Raw genomic sequence first — 18,278 nt, 5'->3', positions numbered from 1 at the left:
TCGGCGGTTTTTTTTTATTATTTTTCATTTCATGCGCACACTCGTCACCCGTTGATTTACAACACTATCTCGATTACAACAAGATCGTACTTCGATAAAAAGGGTTGCGGCTGGATGTTTAAAGATCATTAGAGTATTTCTTGTCCGGTAGGAGGTGTGCCTGCGTTAGTTTAAGATTTTAAAAGTGTGATTGGTATTTATTAGATCAGAAGTAATGGAGAGTACTATAGAATCTTTACCTGGTATGTAATCTTTAAAGATCGACTAAACTTTAAAAAAATACGCGTTTTTAGCGCGAGTCGATTCGGCAGCATGTTTTACATAAATATTTGATGTAACATTTAAATGAGAGGTACATCCGATTCTATTTTTTACACGAGAGATGCGTGTCATGTGGGAAAAAATCTTGTTATTTTGTGAATCCGTGCAAAAAAAAACGTTTAAAAAATATTCATGAAAAAAAGATTCAAAATCTTAATTAATGTGGAAAGTGGCGGATGGGCGGTGAATTCGTGCAAAAACATCCATGTTCCGAGCATCTATGTTAAAAATCAGAGTATGAAACGAAGCGGGTGTATCTAATGCATTCATCATGGTTTTAAGTTTAGTTTGTGAAAAAGCTACATTTTATTCCAGTACAGCAAAAGAACACTGACAAACATGATATATCGCTTATGTATTATTTAAATAATATAGAGGTAGAAGTTTTAAAAATATTTTTATATTTCACATTGAAAGGTAATTAATATTCAAGTGCATTTACATTATTCGCCCTCTATCCTATTGAATTAAATAATTATAAATTTCTCATACATTTGTTATACAAGTTGAATTGTTCAGAATGGATGCTTGACTAATCGCCTCAAGGTTGAAGCAGAGATTGGAGCACATAAAGAAAATTCCATTTGATACTAGTATTTTAGTAGCGCCTCTATATCAAAGTTTATTACTCAACCGTTTTCCAACTGTTGTTTTTTTATTTATAGTATCTGTATATTTAGTGTGCTTCCTAGCAGTATGAATCAATTCATTTCGTTGAAAGGTGGCTGAGTTGCGAAGGTCAATCGACAGCTGAATTTGATCGTCGCTCTACGGCGGAAGTATTCTTGATTTTAAAAAGGTTCAATAGAAAACCATAAAATTACATGGCCAATCCATGATCCCACTACGCCACTCGACTTATGCGGCTGATCCATGATCCCACTGCGATAACGTTGACTGCCAACCTATCATCACTAAGAGGTAGATCTAGAACCGTTCATGGACCCATAACCTGTTGGAGATACGGAAATTCCTATCTGGTATTCGAACACAATTGTCATAACTCTAGCCATATAATTTCAAGTTTTAGAGAAATTAACAATTTTACCCCCGAATCAAGGTGATATCACAATATTGCTTTAGACCATACAGCGATTTTATCAAACTACATGCTTGAACACCAGCCGAAGCATCTATATAAGGTACATCAAGGCCAACGGGACTTACTGCTGGTGGACGCATAATTGCTCGATGTTTGCTGGAATTCTATGGGACAATTATGCACCCAACGGCAGTACACCGCTGACGTGATCACAGTGTGGACTTTATCACGGTGAAAATTTGCGATGCCCATCCAATTTCTTAATTTATTTAAGAACAACTTTCCCAAAGATACCATATTTTTTTACGTTTCTAGCTATTTTTTAAATTTAAAACAAAAAATCTAAAAAGTGCTGTTTGGTTTCAACATTTGCCTAATTTTGAACCAAAATCAGGTAAACTTTTCAGGCCGGTTGACACGTGCTACCATTTTTTGGATTTTGATTTCGTTAAAACCTTTTAAAAATATGGGCAATTTTTGCTTAAATTAGTCAAAGAATTGACTGTGACAATAAAACAAACAAACAAATCAAATACGATATCGTATAGATTTATTTATTTATTTATTTGTGGTGTACATTAGACTGTACAATATGGGGAGAAAAAAATGTCGTCGAATTCCACGGGGCACCCCTCAGGATTGTGTCTTTGGGTGAGAAAATCAATCTCTCAAAATTTCAGCTAAATCGCTTGTTGCATAATCTGGCGCAATTGATTTGAAGTTTGTATGGGGATTTCAGCCAAAATATATAGAAAAATACACCTCCGTCACTCATTCGATCTGGAAATCGGTTCTAATTGCTCGATTGAGCTCAGAATTGCAAAAAGGGCAGTTGGTATGTTACAGAACAATTTCACAGAACATTGTATGATGATTAAATGAACTTTTACTTAGCTTTCGGTTGATTTATTAGGAGCTCAATTGTGTATTTTTGGATATATTAATCGAAGCGGCGTTGTATTGATTCGATGCGCTGTGATCCGTTGTTGTAGTAAGGACACCAGACCGCCGAGCAGTATTTCAACGTCGACCGGACGAGAGAGCAGTAGAGTGCCTTCAAGCAATGTACGTCGATGAAATTTTTCGCTACCCTGAACATAAAGCCAAGCGTTCTGGCCGCTTTATCGACGACAAAGGATATGTGCTGGGTAAATGTAAATTGCGAATTCAGAAGAACTCTCAAATCTTTCACGCAATGTACTCGGTTGATGGTCGAGTCGAGAAGAGAGTACACTCTAACTTTCACCTACTCAGTGACTGAGTAAAATTATATTGCCGTCTCTTTTCTTCCCACGGAAATTTTACTCAATTTCCGTCAAAAGCAGGATTACTCATAGTTTTAAGTTGTCCTGCTTTTGACGGAAATTGGGTAAAATTTCTGTGGGATAGAAAGAGAGAGCAATACAAAGGTGAATGTTAGCGTGTAACTAAACCGGAGCGGCTCCTTCTTTCGTGAAAAAGTAGGTAATTACCGAACATTTCGCCGGATTGACCACAAGCAATCACTATTTCTTAGCATTGCTTGACGTCCATCGTATAGTGACGAAATTCCAGCACTCGGCAACCATTTGATTGTTTTTTTTTATAAAACCTTCTTATTAGCATTACATCCCCCACTGGGACATTGCCGCCTCGCTGCTCAGTGTCCATTCAGCACTTACACAGTTATTAACCGCGAGGTTTATAAGCCATGTTAACATTTTCACATTCGTACACACTAACTTTTTCTTTCTCGAGATCGGCAAAATCGGGCACCGCTGTAGCTCAGTAAATTTCAGAACTGAACTTCGGCATTTGTTTTATTACTGATTTTCGGCAAAATATTTACCATATCTCAGCAACTGAAACGTCACTTTTACTGAGATCTCGGTGAAAAAAATTAAGTGTGTATATCGTGAGGCTGGGGCCCTCCTTAGCCGTGCGGTAAGACGCGCGGCTATAAAGCAAGACTCGAGTTCGACCACAGGGCATGACCACCGGTATGACCCATGAAGCCGACTCCGAACCCTTGGACCACCTCTTATTTGCGCCTGAACTCGCCATCCATGAGTCCACGCGCCACCTTCTGTGTAGCTCCGAGACGATTTGGGCGATAGCCGATAAAACGGCATTCCACCCAACTTCATCTTTACACATCCTCCGAACTAGGTTGTCCGGGGTAGTGTCTAGACCACATGTGGCAAGCATGTGGTCACGCATTGCGCGAAAACGTGGGCACACGAACAACACGTGTTCCGCCGTTTCCTTTAAACCTGTGCACACCAAACACTCGGGCGAGGCCGAGCAAGCCAGCTGCGTTACCTGCACTGTGATTTTGTAGCACGCTTAAACGCCGGGCACTTTGAACCCCTCATGGGGTGCTTGCTGTTCACAGCTTTGCTGGAACAAATCAAACAATTGGGAGGGTTCGTGCAGCATTGTGCCTTATGTCCCTCCAATCCGCAGCGCCGGCAGAGATTGCTTCTGTCAGGGCCTTTGCAGTTCCATTGCTTGTGCCCCGGTTCCAGGCACTTGAAGCAAACTTCGGGTTGCTCGTATATGCGCACAGGGCACACCGACCATCCCACCTTGACGCTCCCTAACTTGACTACCTTGGAGGCGTCCGCTGCAGATAGCCGAACCAATGCTACCTGCGTCCCTGCCGGACCTTTCCGTAGCCGAACGGCTGCGGTGGGCGTCTCCACTTCACACTGTCGCCGCAGTGCCGTGACGAGCTCTTCGACTGCGGTGATATCGTCCAGGTCTTTGACCCTTATATTCACCTCCGTCGTGAGTGAACTCACCTTGACCGTCTCGCCTAGGACTTCCTCCGCCAACTTCTTGTAGGTGGCGCCCTTCTGCGAGACGCCCCGCTTCAGCTCGAGGATCATCTCGCCCATCCGGGTACGTCTTATTCGACGTACGTCACTCCTTATCGCCTTCAAGACGTCCGACTACTTAGCCTCGTCCGTTTTGAATACTAGGGCATCGCCCCTGGAGCGATTGGCGCCTACCATAGACTTCTTGCTACCCTCATTTACATGGACCTTCTTTTCGGCCCTTCACGTCTTCGGTTTCCTCTTGTTCTTGACCAGGGTCCAGGAGGCGTCATTCCCCTCTATTTCCCTGGTCTGGTGCGGCTGAGAGCTCTAAGCCTGTCGTAACCCCTTACCACCGTCTTTCCTGGGTGGACGGACCTTCCCAGGTCCATCCTCCCCCGGTTTTGGAGGTACCTGGCCGGGGTTCAGCTTTCCAGCCCCACTACCCTTGTTCGGGGTAGTAACCCTCCACGTTTTCGAGCGGCCCCCAGGGAGCTCATCCCCGGGAGACTGTCTCCCCCGTTTTTGTGTCTGCTCCGTTGGAGCAGTCACCCCCGACGTGCCCGCGAATACTTGAGCCTCAGTCTGGGTAGACTTTGGCACCACCGTCTTCGCTGACACGCCCTCGGTCGATTCGACCTTGCCCGAGTCCGCGAATCCTTGGGCCTTAGTCTGGGTAGACCTCGACTCCACGGATTTCACGGGTTTACACTTGGCCGTCTTGACCGCCCTCTCCAGCTTGGCGTCCAACATCGACTTTCGAAGTTTCAGCAAGTCCTTACTGATGTTATGCTTCGATGACGCAAAGTCGATAATGGCGTCCAGCTGTTCCGTCGCCACCTCGAAGGCCGAAAGCCCATCGCGTTTGCGGTTCATCGCCCCCACAAGCCATGGGCCGTCCATAACATCTACCGGCGTAGCCGAGGATAAGGTAAAGTGACCCACGCTGGCGCTGCGCACTGAGCTGCCGACTATTGCCTCTGGCCTCCTAGGCAGAGACCTGAACAACCCACCTCTTGCAAAGGGGTTGTCGCCTACACCACTACCACTAATTGAAGAATTGACTTGGTTTTCCATTTTGGTCCCACGAGTTGCTCGGGAAAAGAGGTCCACCACGCCAGAGCCCAGCATGACGCGGTAAGGGACAATTACTGTGGAGGGTGCCCAGGTACCCCACAGGCTCCGTTAAAGGCCTAGCTTATTATTTCACTGACCTGGGGGCTCCGTGCCTAGTGCAGTGGTTAAGATGCTTCCATTGGCGGATCAAATATTTCTCCAGGCTGCCTTTCCACTCGAAGTGTCTCTTTCAGCTGCTGCACATAGCCTTGAGCTAGTCTTCCTTCTTGTAGCTAACTAGCTTGTTTTCGACTCCGACACGTTTACACCGTCGAGATTTTTGAGCGCAGCCAGATATACTGCAACAAGGTATTGGTTGGGTTCAATATTCACATTGCGACGAGTGCGGATGTTTGTGATATCGGAGAAGAATTTAACGTCGATTAGAACGTGTTCAATTTGGTTTTTCGTTTCTTGGTTTTGTGATCTTCTTTTGGTCCGTTGCTGATCGCCCTTCTCTAAAACCGCTTTGATATTTGCCGCCAAAGGTTTCCGCAAGCGGGCGCAGTCTACTAAATAGAATTCGAGAGAGTGCCATGTAAGCGATATTGAGGAGTACTATATCTCGATAGTTAGCACAATCGAGTCTGTGCTGTTTCTTGTAGATAGGACATATGAGGCCATCAAGCCAGTTCGACGGAGTTTATTCTCCCTCCCAAATCATTTCAATCACTTGGCCAGAGTCACTCCCAACTTTTAGAAGCTCGACCGGGACTCCGTCGTTCCCAGAATGGTCTTACCCAGGGCTGTCAATAGTCATCGTCGCAGCAAGAAAAGCCACAGTAGCGACGAGTTGTGTTGTCTTCATTGCTACTCGACGCATCGTCAATGACCGCGCACGACGTTAACTCTCGTCGTGCAACCAAATCGTCATGACGGCAGCGAAGAACGAAGACTTCATATTGTCTATCCGGAAAAAAGTTAGACCGGTTTGTATACCGAAGTTGGATTTTTCTCCAGATACAGGCAACTTTCCTAACTTCGGAAGTAGTGCGCTGAATTCGCCTAAAGATGCGCTAAACAACGCATCAATTAGTTTGACAGATAAAACTTCGGAAGAAAGTTCGGTTCGGAAGTCCCGACTTCCGAATTCTAAGTTGGTGCTACGCCGACAATACCATTATTCTTCAAGCGGCAGCTGCCATGCGAAGATTTTTATTAATTCTTTGTAATAACGAATTTGAATTAACGTATGAAGACATTATAAATGTTATCAAAACATTTATGTTACAAAAGTTCGTACTACTTTGTTTATTTTAGACGCCATTATGTTTTTAACCACTCCGTATAAAATGACGGACAATCAATTGTGTGAAGAAGTGAAGACGGAAATCGTCATAAGTTTTGGCTGCGCGACTATCGTCATGGTAGGCATGCGGCGCGAAGAAACCGAATAGGTGTCGCGTCGTGCAATGTTATGACGAAGACTATATTTTTTTTCGCTTTTTTCATACGACGAGAATGACTATAGACTAACGCAAAATGAACTCCCCCAAGAAATTATGACGTTTGAGCGGGTCGCATAATGAACGCAAAATGAACTTTTGTTCGAGAAGACGACCCGCTCAAATGTCAAAATCCATCGGGTGAGTGAATTTCATGAACTCCTGCACAGGTCTATGGTCCAATGCACCGAATGAACACAATGACGTTTGAGACGGGCGCTGTTTACTAAAAATGAACACTTGCATGAACTCGATGAATGAAAAAGTATTCATTCTAAGTAAACAGCGCCCGTCTCAAACGTCAATGATGAACTCGGTGCATTGGACCATTGTCAGCCCTGGTCTTACCGTTCTTTAGCTCTGGGTGGCTCTTAAATTCTGATTTTCTTTGTGCACTCTTTGTCCGATTGTCCATTCAACAATAACTCAAAGTTCTCCTTTCGCCTAGCTGCCATTCCTGCTCGATCGGTCAACAAATTTTCGGAGCTGTCATTGATTACGACTGGCGTCGGTGCGCTTTTGCTGCGCATGTTGTTGATCGCTTTGTATAACTAGCGCTATGTACCTGATCGATCCATGGCGGATGGCGCTCGCTGCGAACTTTGCCTTCTTGTGCCCTTCGGAGAGATCTATTTTCACCGGATTACTGTCCGATATTCTGAACCCACCGTAGTGGTTGCATTTTCACGGTGTAAACGATGGATGGTTCTCTCAAGAGCTGATGCTACTCGTGGTGGTTTATTCGCCTGCTCCACCTACCGTCCGTCATTTGGGGAACGTGAGTAGGGTAAATGATGTATGGGAAGATCCATAAAGTACGTCACGCAAAAATTGGCGATTTTGAACCCCCCCTCCCCCCTTCGTCACACTTTTTGTATGAAATCTCTAAAAAATTTGTATGAGTCGTCACGCTGCTCGAAACCCCCCTCCCCCCTAGGAGCGTGACGTACTTTGTGGATGGCCCCTATTTTGGACATCTGAATATATTTTGGACTTTTGGTTATATTTTGCGTGTTTTTCGACTTAGCTTTCCTCAAATAAGTAGGAATCATGTGTCCCTTTGGCCTCTTTCATTATCATATTTATAACCACATTTATGTAACAAAATAAACAAAATATAGCCAAAAGTCCAAAATATATTCAGATGTCCAAAATACCATCGTTACCCTAGTTAAGAGAAAAGCAAAATGAAGCGAGAGCGACATCATCATAAGTACCACTGAGTTGGATATTGGGGAATGTATTCGTTGGGTCAGGATTTTCCTGTAGCTGACAATGTGACCATGGTAGATCTTACACCGTAACATACCACGAAAATTTGTCTTACCAGCACTACCGAGACGTGAAGAAACAGAGCAGCTGTATCGCGCTAACACACGGAAGATCTAATAGAAGTTAAACCGTTTACAAAAGGGCCACGTGCCACTGACATGTGTATGGGCATAAATAAGAACCTTCTTACGCAAGAACGTGCGGTGACCCAAACGTGGCGGCAGCACCTGTATGGCGATATGACAGACGACAATGGAGATAATATCTCCATATTATGGTGACGAACCTAGAAGCACGCTCGTAGGACATAAGTGTTCCAGCCCCGGATCTTCAAGGAATTTATAAGGAAACTGGCAGGCTAAAAAAAAAACATCAAATCCTCGGGATGATTGGCTCCAAGATAACTATGCCGTCGACTAACATCAATTGTGAGAGATTTCGTAGGATAGGACAGTACCATGCGGGATTCATAAGCAAAGGCTTTACCAGTACCCAAGTAGAAAATAGATTAATGGATCGGGTGATGTGCGTAGTTCGAGTTTAGCAAAGTCCATTTGAAACGAGCAAACGAACAATGTTCTTTCGTGCCTTCTGCCTTTGGAGGAGGTAATATGAAGGGCACGCATTGACACGATTGGTGCGATTTTCACACAGTGTGTTCAGCTTCTTGGCTTCGACGAAGACATTGATATTATGACACGCAACTTTGAGAAGACAGAAGAAGCCTACTTCAGACTGAAGAGGGAAACTAAGCGGATTGTGCACATCAAAAAAGAAGTTCATGAAAGGAAGAAGCTCAAGAGAGAACAACATTATCCACCCACCACGAGTTTGTATCGGTGGTAACGAAATCGAAGTAGTAGAAGAATTCATTCGCCTTAGTACCAAATTGACTATCTACAAAATGCTAATTGAAACCTGGATAATGATAAGGATCAAAGCGCACTTGATGTCTTCGGTAGAAAAGTGCTGCGTGCCATCTACGGCGGGGTGCAGATGAAGGAGTCGAAACAACTACGAATTGCATTAACTGTTAAGCAGACCATGGACAATTCGTTTAAAAATAAATGAACGTTTCGACGTGTGTCTTGCTAGTGAGATTATAATTTCGTTGCACCTAGTGATGCTTTTTCGATTGCCTGCGGTTTGCTGCACGAACAAAGGAAAAAGCAAACACAAAGCATTCGTTTCTAAAGACCCCCGCACATAGGATACGTTTGCGTTGCGTTCGACACATTTCCCATGGGAAAACTGTCAAACGCAACGCAAACGTATGCTATGTGCGGGGCTCTTAAGATTGAGAGTGTGATATTCTGAAAGTAGCATCTTCAATGGCCAAGCCAGTGGCGGAAAGGCATCATTCAGTGACATAGCGTGAGATGAGAATGCTTCCTTCGTTCATCGACCATGTTTCAATGGATATGCTTTGCGTAAATACGAAACCAAGTTAGTGAGAAACAGAGAGCCTGAACATATACCTCTCTCACACCAGGAGGAAGCATTCTTTACTAGGCACCTTAAAACTGTTTTTTCATGATGCTACCTCCTTCGTGAGAATGCTTGGGACAACATTCATCGCTCAAACCACGAAAATTGGACGACTGCGATGGGTCGGGCATGTACCTAGTCAGAAAGAATCGGAAATGGCTCTAGATAACGATCCGACGGGCTCAAGAAGGCGAGGTGGGCGAACAAAGTGGACCAGCGAACCAGCGAACAAAGTGGATCTACCAGGTGAAGACGACCCTTCGTAGATGACCTGCGGTTTTGAAGTTGATATACATTAATGTATTGCAAAGGCCACTCCTGCCTTAGTCTGAATAAATAATTAATAGCACGTGATCTAATTGGCAACAGGGTAAGCGATAGCTGTGCATCGCTCAGGATGGAGATCTTTCAAGTCGGCGGGTGTACATGATGACCCATAAGATCTAATCGTCTAAGACGAGTTTAGTATTTTCCATTTAATTCCACTAAGTTTTGTTATCTTTGCAGATACGTATTTCCACCTCAACTGTGAGATCGTCTTCAGTGTCTTGTACTTGACACTGAAGACGATCTCACAGTTGAGGTCGAAACACGTATCTGCAAAGATAACGAAACTTAGAGAAATTAAATGGAAAGTACCAAAATCATCTTAGACGGTTGAATACATTCCCCTAAAAAGAGCTTAAAATATATTTTCCATGAGATCTAATTGATTATCCAATTCTTAGTCCACTGATTTCTATGTGACTATGTGACACTGCCCAAGTAACATTTTAAGTTTTATAACACTCTTGAAGACCATTATTTACTCTTTAAGAGTATTGTAAAACCGGCATAAAACCAAAATGTTACTAGGGTGATGTGGTTGAGCTTAGACTTGACATGCAAAGGACGAAGGTGTTTCAAACTATATTGCTATTGCCTGTATGCCTGTTTTCTGCGATAAATACTGTTCACCTATGATTTATACCCACCCATATTCATTTTCTTATTCTAGAGCCCAAACGTGCCACATATCCACGTCATGTTACTTTTGACGATGCTCTCTCGATGGCAAGTATGTTGATTTGTATAACAGTTTGATAAACTTAAAGATTTCAAATATATTTTTTTGTAGAATTTGGAATGTTTAATTACATCATTATCATAATTTCTGGAACCATACTGGCGTGTGTCTTGCTGGAAACGCTGGGAATTAGTTACGTAATACCGGTGGCAGAATGTGATCTGTTGCTTACAACAAAAGAAAAAGGTGTTCTTAGTGCAGTCTCATTTGCAGGTATAATATGTCTGGAAAGCTCAATCTGTGTCGTCTGGTGTTGTTAGTTCCCATTTCAGTGTTTGTAAAAGATTATATTTAATTCCTCGCTGCCTCTTTACCAACAATTGTGTTAGTCCGCTACTTTCCGTTGCAATAATTTGTTATCTCTCTGAAGGGATCATCGCTAGTTCCCATTTATGGGGCTTTCTCGCAGACACCCGAGGGAGAAAGAAAGTAATTGTTCCAACGTTATTTTTAACGTTCACGGCAACTGTTATTTCAAGTTTTACAACGAACTTCTGGATTATTGCTCTTTTAAGATTCCTTGCAGGATTTTTGTAAGTTTATCTACCAATCTTTTAGAACCGAAATAACTGACGTACTAAATCATTACAGCATTTCTGGATCATCTGCCACGATCTATGCCTACCTTGGAGAATTCCATAACAAACGTGATGGATCACGTGCTATCATGGGCGCTTCATTCGTGTTCGGAGTCGGTTGCCTGATGCTTCCTGGGATTGCTTTTCTTGTCATAAATCAAGAGTGGGAGTTTTTCATCCCCATCCTCAATATAGTCTACCGGCCATGGCGATTGTTCTTGGCCGTATGCGGACTGCCTAGTCTAGTATGTGCTTTGGCTTTGCTGAAAATTCCAGAAAGCCCGAAGTTCACATTCGTTCAAGGGAACGCGGAAAGGTCGATAGAAACGATAAAATGGATGCACAAATTGAACACTCGGGGGAAGGAATCGGCTTTACAGATCGCATCGATTCTCGAAGAAGCTGATGTTCTACAGACTAAAAAGAAGGATGATGAAGACAAGAATACGAAGGGATTCATCGGTTTGATGAAACTAATATGGAACCAAACCGCACCCCTTTTCATGAGACCTTATCTGAACAAAACAACTATCATATGCGTATTGCAGTTTGGGATCTATTTGTCGTCGAATGGAATGTACATGTTCTTTCCCGATATACTGAATCGCGCAGCGGAATTACAGGACACTGGGGTCAATCGCACTACTCTGTGTAATGCAGTATATGCTACCAGGATCGACATATCAGTATTGACTCATAATGCTACCGATATTACACCAGAGTGCAACCAAAAGCTGGACATCATTGCTTATGAACATTCGTTCATTCTAGAACTGATGTACGCACTAGGATTCGCCGTTATTGGTTTGATCATCAATGCGGTTGGTAAGCTGCCGATTCTGGTGTTTGTATTCGTTTGCTGCGGTTTATGCGGAATTTTAATTATATTTATCGACATACCGCTACTAGCCATGTGGCTGTATCTAGTTCTGTTGACATGTGGATATTGTATAAGCGTGGTAAATGCCGTCACAGTAGATTTGTTCCCTACAAATCTGAGGTAATTATGATTGTTACCGTACTGCTTAATATTCAATAACATTCATTGTGAATACTTTCCACAGGGCGATGGCAGTGTGTATATCGTTGATGTTTGGTAGACTTGGAAGCGTTGTTGGTGCTAACATGGTTGGGATACTTCTTGATCAACAATGCGAGCTTACGTTTTGGATATCAGGTGTTTCTTTAATTGGATGCGGTGTGCTTTCGTTCTTCATTCCTAACATTTACAAGCGTGAAACGGTGGAACCAAGAGTTAGCGTTTCTTCAAGACTATGAGTCATGAAAAATTGGTGCATTTTAATAGACTGAACTGTATACCTCTATAATTGCTTATTATTCTTTAAATTGAATAAAACATTTGCCTATAAAATATCAACACATATGAATCTATTTCTTTATATTGATATTCACAAGCGATGACTGCATTCTATAAAATAATCATTAGGCGATTTACTTATTACTTGAAATGTTGACTATGGAGTGTATATCATGTTATTAAAATCATCCCTAATATCAAGGACACACCTGTGGTACTTGTACCATGGTACAAAAGGACAAGAAAATTATTCCAAGACTATCTTTGATAAAGACAATAATCGATACGGTACTCTTTTCAAGATTCTTGTACCATGGTACTTATACCACCAGTGTGTCATTAGTATAAGAGAAGATCAGCAAGGCCGGGATGTAACCCAAAAACAACCTGTGTATCGCCGGGATGGCATGGCAATAGAATAAGCTTCTTCTTCTTCTCTGGCATTATATGCTCCACTAGAACATTACGGCCTCGCAGCTATGCATGCGCTCGAAGTTTTCGACGATGTACAATATGCGTCAATATCGGATGTCGTGGCTAAATATTCGGCGGCTACAAGATGGTAGTCCAGCCCAGGACTACGTATACAGCAGCTGAAAGTGGTACATCCAACCAAACAGCATCTAGGCGCAGCTTCGCTTGAAGATGGATGGAGAGATATTCGATCCGATCCGCAAAACACGAGCACCGCAACCGCTGCACTAGGCACGATGCCGCCGGACCAGAGTAACGACTGGTATGACTGCGAATGTGAGCAGTTCGTAGAGGAGAAGTATGCAGCACGGGTGAGATCGCTACAACCAGGGGCCTGTAGCATAATCGGAATTTTACTAATAATATTAGTAGCGTAGCTTGTAACTTGTATTTTTCTGTTGCATAATGAATCTACAAGTATGAATTTACAAGACTAATATTACAAGTTGACCGCACTAATAATATTAGTGGAATTTACAAGTAACTGTTGCATAAAGAAAATACAAGTAGAAATTATTAGCGTTGGTTTGTAGTTTCTTTTACAAGTATGAATGGTGCTGTAATTAAATTTACAAGTAGCTTTGATTCTATTATTTTAGTCGTGCAAAGTAATTATGCATCGTTTAATTGTTTTTTAACGACTTAAAAGAGAAAGAAACTACTATTCTAGTTGCTTCAAATTACCATATAATGAAATACTGTGCGCTAAGAATAAATTTCTCGTTCCCATATAACATTGAGAATTATGAAAATTGTCAAATGACTTTGGATATAGTAGACATGCTGACATCAAGCATTCAAATAGTGGATCTCTAAAGCTTAAATCCGTACGGTCCATAGTACCCATATAACCCAATTTTGAGTGAAATGAGTTTCCTAACACTTACCTCTAGTGTAACTTAATCCACTTAAAACATATTAACCAAGGCTGAGTTTAGTTTACCCAAATATTGCATATTGCTTTATTTTTGATAACAATCTTGGAAAAGAAAGGAAAAACGGAAAAACAGGCTAAATTCTAAGTAGAATTTATTGCGATATTCTCATCAGTTAGTATTTTGAACTAAAAAAGAAATCGTCCAAATTTCATAATCGAATTAGAACCAAAATCCAAACCCGCATGAGTCTCACAATACACGTAAATTAAACCCGCTTCAAAAACACACAACAAACAAGTCTAGCGGGATTCGATTTATCATGGAGGATACGTTCGCGTAAATTAAAAAATCGCTTTAATTCAAACTTAAGTCAATCCCAAAGACCACGTAAAAACGACTCTAGTGTGTATCACATTGGCTTGGTTAAAAATGCCAATACCATGAGCCCGGCTTAAACCGCGGAATCAATAAATTTACAGAGATAATAATTCGTGTTCCGTGCATACCTATTGCAGTCAAAATATGTATTCTATCCACAAATTTGCAAATTTGAACCTGACGGACTTGTAATTTCAAGCTTACTAATAATACAAGTACTAATATTATTAGTTGGCAAAACATTATTATGCGTTGCGTTGCATTGCGTTGTAACGGAGTATTTCGTAGATTGCATACTGATAGCTGTCATGTATATTCTTTAACACTTTCACCCCAATTGCTTATGGATTTCCATTTGGGATTTAATGGCAATCCAATTAGGGGTCCAAATGATAAAGCATGAAAGCTACCATTGCTGGCCACGCCCATCTTCTCCGTTACTAGGGAAGGGAAGGAAATGATGATATGACATCTACTTAACGAGAGGCCAGCGACTCACCGACGCCCTCATAGATGTCAAGAAGTTGAATGGTTGGTAGGGTTTGAGGTTTAGGAGTATCATTATAAGCAAATGATAGAACTTTGGTGAAAAAACGTTGGAAGCTAACGCTAAGAAATTTATATCACTCCGTTATCCTGGCTGATGATTTCCCTCGGATGGGGCGAAGGTATTAGCCTTGCCCTGGCTAATTAGCCTAGGTTTAAGCGCCTTTGCTTGCTCTCTGAAACGATAAAGAGCAAACATAAATTAAAACCACTTCCCCCCTTATATAGTTTTAAAATTTAAATTGATCTTTAATTTTGATCAAAAATTTTATCCTATCAGGATGAAAATATGAATCATAAAATGACAATTCAGTGATTGCAATTTTGTAAATATTATTGACTGTGAAATAAGACACTTTATAGCTAAAATGTAAATTATGCGATAACTTTGAATGATTCTATAACTATCTTGAGCAGAACAAAAAAAATACATATTCATGAACATCTTTGTAAACTTGTCTAAACGGATTTTTTATATCTCATATGGTCGTTAAGCGCCTCAGGTAATTGATTAATAGTTTCAGAAATACAACGTTTTGTGCAGTTTATGTAAATATCTACGGAATACAAAGTTTCCGTATCCCTGAACAATATGTGAAATATTTGAAGTATACATAAAAAAACAAATTGTTTCATTAAATTAATGATTTCGTGTGTGTTACTTCTACGTGAAGTTAAACGATTTACAATGATATGGAAATGCTAATATCATCTTCCTAACTTGGACGTACATGTTCATGATAGCATTAGAGGCGAAAGTATAGAATTGATAGTTCCGTTAGGATACGGCAGGCATGAAGAATGTTTTTATAGAAGTCGATTTGAAAGCGAGCGGAGGGCAATATTTGTGATGGAAAATAAATTCATGGTGCCGAGAGGAGCTGCTGTTGCCCTACGTGAATGAACGATAAGCCCCACACAAGTTACAGATACACTTGTACTCAGAATAATAACAGTGTATGTATGCTGACTTCCATACAAAATGTCCAGCCCTAACAAGCTACGAATCTGCTCCCCGATGACCGACCAAGCTGAAATCGGCGAAGAACAACAAATATATTCACTCAACATCAAGTCTGAGTACGTAAACTGGCTTCTTGTAACATAATCTACATGTCCAGACAGACTTATTGAATCTAGAGAGCGTGCTGCCAATTTTAGATTTTTGTTCGAATTAACGCGAAATGCATCAATAGCTATATTAGTTTCAGCGTTATTACAATGCTTATTAAAGTTATTAGAAGGAATAGGATGAGTAAATGAAAAATTTCAATAAATGAAATGAAATTATTCAAAAAGCCATAGATTTCTAATATGGAAATGGTTTTTTAATTCTCGTTCCAGTCCAAGATGTTTTCGCCTCTAATTGGAAATTTCAACCGTCTAAGACGAATTAAGTACTGTCCATTTAATTCCACCAGTTAATTTTCGTTATCTTTGCAGATACGTATTTCGACCACAACTGTGTGGTCGTCTTCAGTGTCTTGTACTTGACTCGACTCGAATTAAAGAATCCATATAAGGATTTAAAGAGACAATGAGAATGAACTGGTTGGGTAAATTAGGATTCATTTTAGGGTGTGATGAATAAACGAAACAAGTCTCCTACTAGAAGGGATCACATCTAGCATGTTTGTGTAAGATCTACTGTGTGTTTAGTACAGAAAAAACTTACCAAAGTAGATATGGATACTATCAGAAAAAAATCGTCGACCTTATCAAACCTTTGTACTTGCTTCTTTGTAGTTTTACCAGTTCAACTTTGTATGAGCTCTCCTGTCCAGTTTCAAAATGTACCAATAAGCGTTCCAAGTGGCGCAATCCTCACGTACATTTGGGAGAACCAACTTCGGAATCCGCTGTGAAGCATCCATATACAGTACGTGTCACAAGCTGTACGACGATGCCGATTTTTGATGGAACCTGCTACAGGAACTAGTAACTTGTGAATACAACTGAGCAGTAGGCTCCAGGAAGTGAAGTTTTATTCTTGCCGGTTTTATAGTTGAAACACTTTTTTTTTCATTCACTGGCACTTTTCATTTTTTTTTTCCAAAATTGACAGAACATCGACCAGCTTCACATTTTTCACATCTGCTCGCCTAGTTGGCAAACATTATTATGCGACGCAGATTACAAGTACACTTAACCCTCTTTTTACGTCACTTATTGGGGGGACGTAAACCAAATGTGACGTAAAACAGAATTTTTGCTGAAATTTCTAGAATTTCAATTAATTTATTGATCGTGAGGATACTTTCAAATACATTCACTTGCGTCTTGCATGGGATATTGTAAGATCTCTCCAAATCCAGGCATATGAGGTGTTGTAAGATCTCCAAATTGTCCTGAAGTTTGAATCAAATGGTCTACCGAATCAACCAAGGCTTCCATGTTGTCCCCAGTCTCGGTATTAACCCAATTTTGTCCTCCGATTATTTGTCTTTCACTTACGTCTTCAATTCTTGCATGTACGAAGTTGAAAGATCTCCAAATACAGGTATGTGAAAAGTTGTAAGATCTCCAAATTGTCCTGGAGTTTAAATCAAATGGTCTATCGAATCAACCAAAGTCTTGATGATGTCCTAAGCCGTGCTTTCAACTCAATTATGTTCTCTGAGTATTTGTCTTTCACTTGCGTCTTAAAACAAGACATAAGCGGTGTTGTAAGAATTGTAAGAATTGAATCAAATAGTCTAATGAATTAACCGAGGCTGCGATGGTGCTCCCAGCCGCGGTATTAACCCAATTATGTCCTTCGATTATTTGTCTTTCACTTACGTCTCAAATCCAGGCATATGAGATGTTTTAAGATCTCCAAATTGTTCTGGAGTTTGAATCAAATGGTCTACCGAATCTACTGAGGCTTGCACGATGTCCTCAGCTGCGCCATCATCCCAATCATGCCCTCTGAGTATTTGTCTTTCACTTGGATCTCAAGTCCATGTATATGAAATGTTTTAAGATCTGCAAATTGTCCTGGAGTTTGAATCAAATGGTCTACAGAATCAACCAAGGCTTCCACGATGTCCCCAGCCTCGGTGTCAACCAAATTTTGTCTTCTGAGTATTGGTCTTCTACTATCGTCTCAAATCCAGGCATATGAGATGTTCTAAGATCTCCAAATTGTTTTGGAGTTTGAATCAAATGGTCTACCGAATCAACCAAGGCTTCCACGATGTCCAGAGCCGCGGTATTAACCCAATTATGTCCTCCGATTATTTGTCTTTCACTTACGTCTCAAATCCAGGCATATGAGATGTTGTCCAAATTGTTCTGGAGTTAGAATCAAATCGTCTACCAAATCTACTGAGACTTGCACGATGTCCTCAGCTGCGGTATCATCACACTTGTAGTATCCTTGACCATCGTTGTCCTCCTGTGCTTAGCGTCGGCCCGCATCTCGCGACCGTCAAGAATCCGGGTTCTTCCTTGCACGTCCCTCTACTTCTCCTTTCCCATCCCCTCCCTGTCATCTCTCCCCCAAGGTCCCTGCCTCCCAGGTCTTGTATGTTTATCCGTTCAATTGTATTAGTGCATGTGATTGGTTTATGACGT

At 41.4% G+C, this 18,278-nt stretch overlaps 1 protein-coding gene across 2 annotated transcripts; it reads left to right on the top strand.

Annotated features, from left to right (window-relative positions):
* Positions 1-142: 142 nt before the first annotated feature.
* Positions 143-12,508, top strand: LOC134226319 (synaptic vesicle glycoprotein 2B-like). Of its 2 annotated transcripts, none has more exons than XM_062707030.1 (6): positions 143-242; positions 10,480-10,539; positions 10,600-10,761; positions 10,919-11,081; positions 11,140-12,126; positions 12,191-12,508. In XM_062707030.1, the coding sequence occupies exons 1-6, from the start codon at positions 215-217 to the stop codon at positions 12,402-12,404; spliced, it is 1,614 nt and encodes a 537-aa protein (XP_062563014.1). In that variant the 5' UTR covers positions 143-214; the 3' UTR covers positions 12,405-12,508. The 2 variants fall into 2 exon arrangements, with proteins under 2 accessions (XP_062563014.1, XP_062563024.1); XM_062707040.1 differs by having other exon boundaries at positions 165-242; positions 10,480-10,535.
* The last annotated feature ends 5,770 nt before the right edge of the window (positions 12,509-18,278 follow it).

This window comes from Armigeres subalbatus, chromosome 1, assembly GCF_024139115.2.
Source record: "Armigeres subalbatus isolate Guangzhou_Male chromosome 1, GZ_Asu_2, whole genome shotgun sequence".
NCBI lineage: Eukaryota > Metazoa > Arthropoda > Insecta > Diptera > Culicidae > Armigeres > Armigeres subalbatus.
This window is presented reverse-complemented; position numbering and strand designations above follow the sequence as displayed.

Bases quoted from the DNA above. Each gene is read 5' to 3' on its own strand.
- LOC134226319 (XM_062707030.1), top strand. From the start codon at position 215: ATGGAGAGTACTATAGAATCTTTACCTG. The intron at 10,762-10,918 runs GTATAATATGTC...ATCTCTCTGAAG, and splicing joins TAGTGCAGTCTCATTTGCAG to GGATCATCGCTAGTTCCCAT. The intron at 12,127-12,190 runs GTAATTATGATT...TACTTTCCACAG, and splicing joins TTGTTCCCTACAAATCTGAG to GGCGATGGCAGTGTGTATAT.